This window comes from Rhinolophus sinicus, chromosome 17 (assembly GCF_057876585.1).
Source record: "Rhinolophus sinicus isolate RSI-liver-muscle chromosome 17, RSI-T2T, whole genome shotgun sequence".
Taxonomy (NCBI): domain Eukaryota; kingdom Metazoa; phylum Chordata; class Mammalia; order Chiroptera; family Rhinolophidae; genus Rhinolophus; species Rhinolophus sinicus.
Genome location: NC_142517.1, coordinates 47,736,845 through 47,750,228, shown reverse-complemented (window position 1 = coordinate 47,750,228; position 13,384 = coordinate 47,736,845). Strand labels below are relative to the sequence as shown.

At 42.1% G+C, this 13,384-nt stretch overlaps 1 protein-coding gene across 1 annotated transcript in view; it reads left to right on the top strand.

Moving 5' to 3' along the window:
• The window catches only part of KLHL6 (kelch like family member 6), a 51,249-nt gene extending 39,600 nt beyond the window's left edge, over positions 1-11,649 (top strand). The window contains exons 4-7 of the mRNA XM_019735759.3: positions 2,779-3,016; positions 5,256-5,458; positions 6,993-7,206; positions 10,769-11,649. Of these exons, the coding sequence (XP_019591318.2) occupies positions 2,779-3,016; positions 5,256-5,458; positions 6,993-7,206; positions 10,769-11,070 (957 nt within the window). The 3' untranslated portion in view covers positions 11,071-11,649. The remainder of the gene's footprint in view (positions 1-2,778; positions 3,017-5,255; positions 5,459-6,992; positions 7,207-10,768) is intronic.
• Positions 11,650-13,384: the final 1,735 nt, after the last annotated feature.

The following is a 13,384-nucleotide window of genomic DNA, read 5'->3' as shown; positions in this document are numbered from 1 at the left end:
AATTGTGTTTCTTTAATAGATATAAGGATATCCAGGTTATTTCTTTTAGATTGAGCTTTGGTATTTTGTGTCTTTCAAAGAATTTTTCCATTTCATAGAGTTTGCTACATTTATTGGCATAAGGTTGTTCACAGTATTCACTTATTATCCTTTTAATATCTGTAGAATCTGTAGTGATGTCACATCTCTCATTCCAGATATTGGTAATTATTATCTCCTCTTTTTCTTTTCTGATCAGTCTGGTTAGAGGTTTATCAATTTTATTGATTTTCTCAAAGAACCAGCTTCTGGTTTCACTTGATTTTCTCTATTGTTTTTATCTTTTCTATTTCATTTATTTCCACTCTGACCTTGATAGTTTCCTTTCTTCTGCTTCCTTTGGGTTTAATTTTCTCTTCTTTTTCTAGATTCTTAAGATGGAAGTGAAGGTCATTGATTTGAGGCTGTTTTTCCCTCTTTCTTTTAAATTAAAATTTATTAGGGTGACAATGGTTGGTAAAATTACATAAGTATCAAGTGTACAATTCCGTAATACAACATCTATATATCATATTGTGTGTTCACCACCCAGAGTCAGTTCTCCTTCCATCGTTTTCCTCCTTGATATTGTCATTAGTGCTATGAATTTCCCCCTAAGTACTACTTTAATAGCATCCCATATCCCATTTATTTTAATATGTCATGCTTTCTTTTTTTTTTTTTAAACAAATAAATCCTTAACACTATATGCCAGATTTGGTACCAGGCACTAGAAAACAGTCTCTTCCTTATTAAACATATGGTCTGTCACAGGAGATGGGACAGTAGGCAAAGGAAAGGTTACGAGCAGACTGATGGAGGGAGTCCAGGCAACACATGGGTCATATCCCAAGCTGGGTATGTGGGTCACTGGCCGGTAGCTCGGTGGTGGGAATCAAAGCCCTCATATACTTGAAGGTAAGTGCTGGTCTTTGCAACTGCTCCCAGCTCAGCATTTAAAGAGGCTTGATCAACTATAAGGCAAACATTCTGGCTACTTTTGTTTCTGCTTCCCATTTCCTAAGTCCCCGAAATGCAGGTGATGAACACATGTCTCTGATATAAATTGTCTTTATCTTGTCTTCTGCAAAATTGCAGCTATGAAATATATGCTCTGACTTTTGTGTTTGCAATGGGGTGGAGGTGGGGAGTGGGATTATGAATTTTAGCTTCGGGAGGAGAGAGAATTCTGATGTTTGAAAAAGTCTTTCGTGGCAGGAACTTGGGCTTGCAGTCCTGGCTTTAATCTTAACTGCACAATTTATCTACAGCATGACATTGGACAAGCTACTTAGCTGCTCTAAAGCTCAGTCTTGACCTATAACACAGAGATAATAATACCTACCAACTGACAGAATTGTGCTGAGAATTAAATAAGATAATTAATGAGATGTGTTCAGCCGAGTGTCTGGCACATGGTAAGTGCTCCACAAATAAAGACTGTTTTCAGTTTCACTCCACTCCTTTATGGTGCTCTATCTCTCACAATCAAGCATTTTCTTTCTCTGAGACTAAAATATCTCTTTTCACTGTGTTCTAGGATTTTGCTGCTCTATTGCCCCAAATCCTGCTCAGGGTACTTTTTCATTTCCATTTTACAGTGATCTTCACAGTGATCTTCAAATGGAGGTCTCATTGCCGGTTGATTCCCTGAAACCCACTGTGTTCTCACTGCTTGAATGATTTTGAGTTTATTCCTAATGACAATAGTGTAAGCCTGGAGGCTACTCTCTGAACACACTTCTCCCTTTAACCTTCGTTTCCCAAACTTTAACCCTTCTTGTCCTGTCATTATCCCTCCCTCTTAACCTTGTCCGTCCTCTAGGCTCATGAGGATGGTGACAATGGGACATTTTAGAACCTACAAGCCAATGTCAATCTACATTTGATTTAGTAACAGTAACTGGGACTTTCATTGAAAGAGGTCTTTCGGGGCAGGGAATGTAGCCCCTTCTTTTCATTGCCTCCTAAGTTTCCAGGGACCACCTTTATGTATACCAAAGACCAGACGGTATAGAAATGATTACAGGTATTTACAGAGACTGTGTCACTTCTCCAAGGTCACATGGTCATAGGTGGTAGTACTAGGACCAAACTCAGGTGTATTTGACTCCAAATCTCTGCTCTTTCAGCTGGGCTCAAATATCCATGGTGTGGATTTCTTTGTTTGTTTGAGGCTCTGAAGGGTCATATGTTTGATGTTGGGATCCAGTCCCCAAATTTTCTGGTCACACCCTGCTTCCTTTTGTGTTTTTTTCTCCCAAGTCTCTGGATACTCTATTGTGCCAACTGTCAGGACCTGTCTTCCAGAATAAGTCTCATAGTGAGCAAAGTCTGAGATATCTTTAAAAAATTGAAACGAGATGGGAGTGGAAGGTGGCCAGAAATAAAATTCCAGGGTTCAAGTCTTCAGATCTAACAGGAGAGGAGAAGCAGGGAGTGCATTTGATAGTAAACAGATCTGGATTTCTTAAAACGGCAGCAAAAGCAACAACAAGTACTTTTTACTGAGAACTTATTATACAGCAAGCCCTGGGCCAAGCACACTATGTGTATGGTCTCATTTAATCCTCACAACAAACTTGTGAGGTAGTTACCACTAAAATCTTTATACAGGTGATGAAACTGAGGCCCAAGGAGGTGACGTTACCTGGCCATACAGTGGCAGAGTTGGGAATTGGGTTCTTTCTGCTGGCTCCATAGCCTGAGCTCTAAACTATTGTGTCATCTTGCCTCTTGGTACTCCCATTGGTTTTCCAGATTATTTCTGAGCGCACAAAACCCAGGATGCATGAGTTCCAGTCTGAGGTGTTCATGATCATTGGTGGCTGCACAAAGGATGAACGTTTTGTGGCGGAGGTAACCTGCCTGGACCCCCTGAGGCGCAGCCGCCTGGAGGTGGCCAAGCTCCCGATGACCGAGCAAGAGCTGGAGAGTGAGAATAAGAAGTGGGTGGAGTTTGCATGTGTCACATTGAAAAATGAGGTCTACATCTCAGGTAAGCAGGAGCCACGTGATACCAAAGCAAGCCCCCAGGGGCACTACGTATTTTCCTGAGTGTCAGCCAGGCAGCCATCCTAGAAGAAGTACTGTAAATGGCAACAATCTAATGGTCAGGATATGGAAACTAAGAGCTCAGGTGGTCTTATCTTGGAGCGTGCATTCTCATTTAATGAGCACTAACCCGTGAACAGTATTGTATTAGGATTAGAGGGAGCAGGCAGACAGGCCCAGTCCTTCATGAAAAAGGAAGAAGGAAAGTGACACTAAAATTCATTCAGTGTCTACTATAGGCATAGTACACTTAGCTGGCGCTGGGAATACAGTAATGAATAAAAATGTCTGCTCTTCTCCTGAACCTGACTCCTCCCCTCAAGTTTATTAGGTTATATATTTAGACACTCTAATAGCACCTGGTACTTTTTCATTTCTTACTTCTAAGTCGTTTGATTGATTATTTATAATTACTTTATGTGTGTCTCTCATTAGTCTTTAACTTCTATGAGAGTCAACACTATTCCCAGCACCTAGCACTGTGCCTGACCACATAGTAAATGCTCAATAAATATTTATTGAATGACACATTCTCTACCATCTTTACAGCACAGTAGATTAAATAACTTTATACTTTGGTAGCATTTGATCATTTGCCTCTCACATCAACTCTATAAGGTAGGTAATTTTAATCTCCAGGTTACAAATGGAGAAAACTGAGACTCAGAAAGGTTATGGCACATACCTAAGGTCACACATTGGTAAATGTCAGTCAGGATTCCAACCCAGGTTCTCTGAGTCCCATGGTCTCTCCACGATATCAAAAGTCACCCAGCTCTTTGCAATAATATGTCTTCCTCTCATCTATGCACATGTTATGCCTGCCCAGTTAATCAGGTCTTCCATTACATCTTGAAGTAAGAATGGTAAAGTTTTTTTTTTTTTTTAAATAAAATTTGCATACGTTTCTTTGAAAGTTTATAGTTATTTTATGATTTTTGACACTACCTAAATGGGAACAACATCACAGTGTTTTGACTAGAGACCTCTAAAAGATACTCCACCCAAAGAAAAATGATTAAACTAGTGAACAAGAAATTCACAGAAGAGGAAGAAGCTCATCTCCCTAATAGCCAGAGAAAACCAGACTGTGACACCATTTTTCTTCATCAGGCTGTAAAATCAAACCAAAGCCACCAACCAACCAAATAAACATTCCTCATATCCTCTGTGGGTGGGGTGTGGGGCAAGGTGAACTAGGACAGCTTTAGAGGGCTCTTCAGCAGCACCTATAAAAATTCAAGGTGTGCTTGCCCTTGACCTAGGAATCCCACTTCTGGGCTCCACCCGAGAGAAACACGTACCCATGACGCAGAGCATTGTCAGTGATTTTCATTGCCTCACTAGTGCACATCCATGTCTTCATGTCTGAAAAGTACATCTTTTGCTTTACGTAGTTGGGGGTACTCTGTGCTGATGGGGAAATAGAAACACAAAGCTATTAAAATATTTGATTAAAGTCACCAAAAACGTCAGTTCTCTTTTGTTTTGGTCTCTCTTCCTAACTGAATTACGTATTTTCTGTTTATTAAGAGAGTTGTCTTGAAAAAAATTTACCAGCTCACTCTCAAATGATCTATTGTGAGCATCTCATTCTTTTATAATAAAAATTGTTTAAAAACAGGACAAAACCCACTTATATTTTTTATGTAGATGTAAGATATGAACCAACAGAATTTTGTAAGATTTCTCGGTGATTTTTCCAAGTTTGCTTTTTTGTTTGTTTAAATAAATAAGCAAACAGAGAACTTAAGCTGCTTTCTAATTTGACTGCTGGTCAAGACCCTACCATCCCTGCCTGCAATAGTCTAACCTTATCTGTCGTGCCTTATATCCTGCCCCTTAGCCGCACAAACACTGAGTCCAGGCTTCTGCTGGATACAGGAGGACTTGGGTCCCTCCTCCCTAAAGTGCACCTTCTCGCTGAACTCTCATGACACAGAAGTGACACATGACACACTCTAGAACATAATTCACATCAGCCTTACTTACACTGTCTCTCCCTGTTCCCCCATGTTGGCTCTATCTCCCTATAAGCAGACCACACACATCTTCAAGGTTTCTTTTCTCTTTCCTTAGGGGGACTGCCCTGGGAATTTAGCATTTATGGCCTGTAGGAAATTATGGGAGAAGCTGTATTTCTAACACATCTGGTGATTTCTGATGCTCTGTATCTCTTCCAGGTGGCAAAGAAACACAGCACGATGTTTGGAAATACAATTCTTCGATCAACAAATGGATTCAAATTGAGTATTTGAACATAGGCCGCTGGAGGCATAAGATGGTGGTGTTGGGTGGCAAGGTCTATGTGATCGGAGGATTCGATGGCTTGCAGAGGATCAACAACGTGGAGACCTACGACCCCTTCCACAACTGCTGGTCAGAGGTAGGGGAGACTATTTCTATGAGTAACTCTGTTTGTATTTTTACTTCAAAGCTTCAAAGAAAGGTATATGCCAATGTAGGTATGTGGCTTTCTGATTGCTCCGTTCCCACTCAGAACATAGTTGGTGGCTCTGAGCTTTGATCCTCATAGGACCCATTGCTTCTGCATTGCTAATCAGGTGACAGAAACGACTTCCTTCCAGGTGGGGAAGTTCTGTGGGCACTTGAACAGAACCCCAAATGTGGAGGGGAGGCTTAGTCCTAACCTTGATGTATATCTTGTCCCAGAGTCTATGTCTCCTCAGATGCCCTCGGCCCTTGTGTTCTCCATACGGAAAACATAGGGATCTCTTGAATAAATACACTGTTTATTGAATGCAGTTATTTGGTAGTGTTTAGATATTAGCCTTTGTTGATTTGCCTATCAATGATGAGGCATTTACATGCTTGCATGAAGGACTTTAGCAGAACAACCTCAGGTTTATTTCATACTCAGCAAAGGTAAAGCATTGCTAATTGATGGGCATAAAGTTATGCGAGATAAATAAGCTCTGGAGATCTGCTGTACAACACTGTGCCTACAGGTAACAATATTCTATTTTACACTTAAAAATTTGTTAAGAGCGTAGACCTCATGTTAAGTGTTTTTGTCACAATATTTTTTTAAAAAGGTAAAGTGATCTCATTTCCTGTATTTCCAGATTATTCCCAATTTCAAATTTTTGTTTTCCTTATTAGATCATACATCAGAATATGTTCCTGCTTTGGGGAGTATAAAGCATGGTCACTGCAGGCACAAGCTAAGGTAGCGAGGTCATCATGGCACCCAACCAAGACTTGTCAATTTGAAAAGTGCCATACAGGGAGCCCTTAACATTTATGGGAGCGTGTGCCTAAGAGCTTCTCAATTTGGCAAGTCCCATCACAGAGTTGCTCCCTGACCCCGAGGGTCATGTCAGTGGGCAAGAGGCTCTTGGAGGTCCCCTGTAATGCCCCAGGGTTCACAGGGTGGAAGCATGAGTCCAGCTTAATCCCCAAATCTGCATGTTGCCTCAAAGTGGGAGAATCTGCTTACCTGTGGCCACCTGAAACCCTTGGACCAGCTTTTCTTCCTGGATAGAAGCACCCAGGACTATGCCTGGCACATAGTAGGCATACAGTAAATACTTTTTGAGTGAATGACTATGAATATGCACATTTGAGAAAGTATTTTTCTCCAACACTAGCTGGTTTCATCTGTATAAACACTTATTCCTGTCAATACCCCGCCTCATCTGAGTGCTGAACTCTGGGAGAAACAGGCCGAAAACATCCAACACTGAGCTCTAGCCTGCCCAGAGTCTGGAGGGAGGGTGGGAGATGTGTGTTTTGATCCTCTCTGTGTCTCAAGGGGAGTCAAGGCTGCAGGCCCTGTGACTTCAGGCAAAGGATGCCCAGGCGTGTGACCCCTGGCTCCTGGCCTGTGTCCTGTGAGCCACTGCAGCAATCTGGGCAGCGTGACTGACAGCTTCTCCCGGGGCCCTGCGCCTCTGCAGGCTGCACCGCTCCTTGTCCACGTCAGTTCCTTCGCAGCCACCAGCCATAAGAAGAAGCTCTACGTGATTGGGGGCGGGCCCAACGGGAAACTTGCCACAGACAAGACTCAGTGTTATGACCCTTCAACCAATAAGTGGAATTTTAAGTCGTCCATGCCCGTGGAGGCTAAATGTATCAATGCAGTGAGTTTCCGGGACTGCATCTATGTCGTTGGTAAGTGAGCAAATGGCTTCTTTATTTTTCTTTTAAGGTTTTTATTACAATATAGCTAACACATCATATTAGTTTTAGGTGTACACCATAGTTATTTAAGATTTATAGACCTAAGGAAGTGATCACCATGATAAGTCCAGCAGCCATGTGACACTGTACCATGCTATCACAATATTATTGACTATATCCCCTACGCTGTACATTACATCCCCATGACTTATCTATTTTATACCTGGAAATTTGAACCTCTTATTCTTCTTCACTGCCTCACCTTTTACATTTTTTCAATTATAGTTGACATTCAATATTATTTTGTATTAATTTCAGGTGTACAGCATAGTGGTTAGACATTTATATAATTTAAGAAGTGATCCCCCTGACTAGTCTAGTGCCCACTGAGCACTATACATAGTTATTAACCATATTATTGACTATATTCCTTATGCTTTACTTTACATCCCCACGACTATTTTGTAACTTCTTAATCTCTTCACATTTTTATCCTGCCCCCAACCCCCTTCCATCTATCACCCTGATAAATCTAGTACCCATCTGACACCTTACATAGTTACCACAATATTATTGATTACATTCCTTGTGCCACGAGGTGGGACAATTAGGTTCACGAACACATCCTAGAAAAAGTGCTACATATGTCATTGCTTAATATCACTATGGTCACCTTCCAAGTACTCCCCTTGGGAAGCTGTGCACTGACTCCAGTGCCTAGTCCACTCTTCAAAGCAATTTTGGAACTCTTTTTCTGGAATGGCCATCAGAGCTGTCATTATATTACCCTTGATGTCCTGAATGTCATCAAAATGTCCTCCTTTCAATATGTCCTTTATCTTTGGGTAAAGAAAGAAGTCATTGGGGGCCAGATCAGGTGAGTAGGGAGGGTGTTCCAATAGTTATTTGTTTACTGGCTAAAAACTCCCTCACAGACAGTGCCGTGTGAGCTGGTGCATTGTCGTGATGCAAGAGCCATGAATTGTTGGTGAAAAGGTCAGGTTGTCTAACTTTTTCACGCAGCCTTTTCAGTACTTCCAAATAGTAACCTTGATTAACCATTTGTCCAGTTGGTACAAATTCATAATAGATATCAAAAAAGGTTAGCAACATTGTTTTGATTCTTGATCTGGACTGATGGAACTTTTTGGTCATGGAGAATTGGCCGACTTCCATTGTGCACTTGGACGCTTTGTTTCAGGATTGTATTCATACACCCATACTTCATCACTAGTGATACCATGGCTCAAAAAATCGTCTTACCTCTCCACGAGGTCTTGGCAAACTTCAACTCTCCTTTGTTTTTGTTCATCAGTGAACTCCTTCAGGACCATTTTTGCACACACCTTTCTCATGCCAAGATTTTCAGTTAAGATTTTCCTAACTGTTTCTCTATTGATGTTTACCTTGTGTGCTATACTTTTCACAGTCAGCCAACGATTTTGACAAGAATTCAACGAATTTTTGCAATGTTTTCGTTAGTTCTGCTTGTTATTGGATGTCCTGACCTCTCTTCATCAGAGACGTGTTCTCACTCCTCAGAAAAATGTTTAATCCATTTGTACACTGCCATTTTCTTCATGGCATTATCCCCACAAACTTGGACTAACATGTCCCTGATTTCACTTCCACTCTTGCCAAGTTTCACAAGAAACTTAATGTTTGTTCATTGCTCTAATTCAAGCTCAGACATTCTCGCGACGGCACATAAAAATACAACACTAATAAATGCCACTCAGCAAGACACCACCACCTGTCCACATGAACACAGCTGTGAGACACCGATATACCACGGTTATGAAACCTTACCGAGCTCTTTGTACAGTGCTGCCAATATAAGCGCATGGAGGCAAGTTCGCGAACTTAATTGTCAGACCTCATATATCCTACATCCCCATGACTACTTTGTAACAACCGATTTGTACTTCTTAATCCCTTCCCCATTTTCACCCACTCCCCAACACCCCACCCATCTGGCAACCATCAAAATGTTCTCTGTATCTACGAGTTTGTTTCTGTTTTGTTTGTTTATTTTATTCTTCAGATTTCACATATAAGCGAAATCACATTGCATCTGTCTTTCTCTGTCTGACATGCTCCACTCAGCACAATATCCTTCAGGTCTATCCATGCTGCCCCAGATGGCAAGAACCCATTCCTTTCACTGGTCGCGCAACATTCCATTGTATATATGTACCACCTCCTCTTTACTCATTCATCCATTGATGGACATCGAGGCTGCCTCCATACCTTGGCCATTGTAAACAACGCTGCAATGAACATATGGATGCACACACCTTGCTGAAGTAGTGCTTTGGGTTTCTTCAGAACACCCATGCAGCCATGCGGGTAGATCAGATGAGGTCCTCCTGAGAACTCACAAATTCCTAGTTGAAAAGGAAGAGAAGATGGTATTGGTCCAGGCCTTGGCGGACCTTGTAGTCCTGGAGGCAGAAGCAGCTCACATTTAGGATGAGACATACAAAGCAGGTCATCACTGAGGCCCAGGGGAAGAGCTAGAAGTGCTGCAGGAAAATGTACAGACACTGAAATGTGCCCAGTAAATGGTAGCTATCATTATTTCTTATTCATAGGAATGTTATTCTCCCTACTTGCTTTGGGTGCTCTGAAAAGTTGCAGTTCACCAGAAGAAGCCTGGCCAGCCAGACCACAGTTAGCATGTAATTGTTACTGATGATGGATTTCAATTCTGACCCCTCATTAGAATCACCTTGGGAGCTTTTTACACAAATCCGGGTAGCTGGGCCTCACTTCAGACAAATGAAATCAGAATGGGAAAGAGGACGCTGGCCAACAGGGCAAATGTTTTTAATGTGCAGGTGATTTTAATGTGCAGCCAGGATTGAGAACTACTGATTAAGGTGATGCCAAAAATAAGTAATGTCAGCAAATAAGAGCTAATCAGAGAAGTAAAATATGGGAGCAGATCAAGAAAAAAACCCTCTCTCCCTCGCTTTACGTTTAATGCATGTGTATGGTCAGGCCTATGACTCTGCTTAAAGGTCTAATCGCGAGATGAGTAACTTGGGCTGGTTTCCCAGGTCATACTCAGCCTACACAGAGGCTACCACCTCTAGTTATTGCCGTGTATTGACGGCTTCTATGTACCAGGCTTTCTGCCAGGTGCTTCGTGCACAAGGTCCATTTAACGTCTTATAACCCCATGATCTAAATGCTGGTGATTACAGATCAAAAGGTAGCAGAGCTGGGATTTGGAGCTGAGTCTACCTGATGCACCAGGTGGTATTTCTTCCAGCTATTGCTTCCTTGGGGTGCATTCCGGCAGCCAGGCAAGCTCGGTGTCCTTTAGGACCTGACTAGCACCTGGTTTTAGAATGTGAAGGAGGGTTGTGAAGTGTCTCCAGCACTTCCTGCCCCTAGCGGTCCACTCTGGCTTTCTGTAAAGCCATAAATCTACTTTCTCTTGGCGAGATGGTAGACTTGACCTACCCAGAAGTAGGGTTTTAGTGGTTAAAGGGGAAGAAAACCTGAAAAATAGTGAGATGCCCACCATGTTTCCCTTCCTCTTCAGGTGGGGCCATGAGAGCGCTGTATGCCTACAGCCCTCTTGAGGACAGCTGGTGTCTGGTGACTCAGCTCAGCCACGAGAGGGCCAGCTGCGGCATCGCGCCCTGCAACAACCGGCTCTACATCACTGGGGGCAGGGATGAGAAGAACGAGGTCATTGCCACGGTGCTGTGCTGGGACCCTGAGGCCCAAAAACTGACAGAAGAGTGCGTCCTGCCCCGGGGAGTGTCGCATCACGGCAGTGTCACCATCAGAAAGTCGTACACCCACATCCGGAGAATCGTGCCCGGAGCAGTGTCGGTCTGACAATGGGAAGGCGGAGCCATGCTGGGAGCTGGACCTTGACCTTGAGCCGGGAGACCCTCCACACCGCTTGCCCTGCCTGCCCCACTTCAGACAGCAGGCTGGTCTTGGGTTTTTGGCCATTCATCAGGGAATCCCTTGGAAGTATAGCTTTAGTACACTTGAGAGCAGCCAGGAATGTTTGTATGACCTACCTCAGGAGAGAAGAAGAATATTTAACATTCAGGACATACCTGCTCCATGCCAGGTTCTCTGCTGGGAACTTTTGTATATCAAGTCACTTACCATCATAATGACCTGATGACTGGATATTAACACTCCTATTTTACTGGTGCATTTCAGAGAGGCCAAATGATTTGCCTCAGGACACTCAGATTACAACTAGCAAAGCCAGGAGTCTAAACCCAGGTTTTTCAATTTCCAAGTCAGTGCCCTTTCTGCCATGCTGTCTATCTCAGAGCAGGAAAGAAAAACAAAAACAATACCCAAAAAACTGCCTTGTTTTTTTGTTCTGACAAGTTTGTTCTCTCAGCAAGGCAGGGAAATAAAGGTGTTTCTGTTTTCTTTTCTTTTTCCCCCTTATATTTAAACCATATGGAATCCTTTTGTGTTGGAGCCTTGGGCTCATTGTCAAGAGTTTCTCATAGGTTGTTCTATCTGACAGGTCTAGAGAGATGAATCTGGGAAGGCCCATTTGCTTTGAAAGAGATAAAAGACTTGTGTTCTGTTCTCCCCCATCAAAAGCCTCTTTTTTTTTTAATGATCACAGGAGGCCCATTTGGGATGAGAACTGTCATTACCAGACAGAATTGTACCTTCAGCACAGTCCAGTGTCCTGGCCTCTTGATGTCTAACCGTTGTACTGCCATGGACAAAAGAGGTTCCCAGGTACTGAGACCACTGTTTTAAAAAGATACACACCCTAACACGGCCAACCACTGCAGGAACGACCAACTCCTCTTGACAGTATACTTTCCACTTCTTAGATAGTGATTTGGGTCCATGTCCCTGAGACCCCACCCTCCTGGAAACTTAGTGTTCAGTGCCTTTTAAGCCCTTCTATTTGTTTTTTTGGATCAGCTTGGCACAATTTTGACTCAAAGAACAGAGTCTGTTCTTCACTTTAAGTGCTAGAGCTTTCAAATGAGCTCACTGGAAATTCATTCTAATCCCCAAGTTGGCAAAACAGATTAAGAGATCCTGTTTCATATGCTGTATTTAAAAAGCAACAATGGTAACAACATAGTAACTGCATTACCCAATGTGCTTTATTTTCATCGTATGATTTCAAATCTCTTTATAGAGTTTTATTTCATGTCAGATATGGCATATTATGACTGTACGTCTCAGCAGTTTGGGAAGTTAGAGGTGTTAGAGTTGATAGTGAATTTAGAAAAGTTATAATTAGAAGAAGCTAACATTCAAAGCAGATAAAAAAGACTTGGGATGTTACAAGTGAGATTTCTATTTATTATACTCAGATCACTGAGGATAAATGAAATGCATGTTGGTGTATGAAAAGCTCTACGCGGAACATAGCAGTTCAGCTCCCTGCTATGGAACGTAAGATGGGAAAATGCAAACATATTTGCAGAAATTTAGAACACATATATAGTTTACTCATGAGTCTAAGAACCTTAACAAAGCTCTCAACAGAAACAATTTAATCTAGTTCAGCTCAGAAGACATTCAAGGAATTTTTTATGTTTGTCAAGCCTCGGGAACACCAATGAATAAGACAAATCCCCACCCTGGAGACACTCAATAAACAGGTAAATGGGCCACTAGTCAATATTATAATTTTCCTTTTGTCAAGTTAACAACAAATGCGATGTATGTAAAGTTAGGAGGCTGCATCCATGTCTTTTTTTGTCCTTCCAGGTGATCTCCCTGGGAGGCTGTGCACTTAGGTCCATGAGTGGCCACTGCTTACATGGTTGTCTTTCTTTGAGCTCACCTTCAGAAACTATGAACTATAGGAGAATCGGTGATATTCCAAAGATGGTTTCAGGGAAGAACTTCCAAAGAGGATATCCAGTGACAGCATCACTGGCATACACAAAGAGTATCCTCTCAAAAAGACAGCTCCTTGTCATGGCTGTCATTCAGTAAAACAGCAAATTTTGAACCCATCAATGGGTCAATCCCATTGATTTAGGATCCCTGTGTCATAAATTTGCAGGACCCAAGTTTCAGGACTAGTTCAGAATACCTAAATGAAGACAAAGAAATAAATCTACATGATGTTTATATCACTAGATATGCAGGTGACTTGTGGTAAAATCTCAGGTGGCTGGTCCTCAAGAAGTAGGGATTC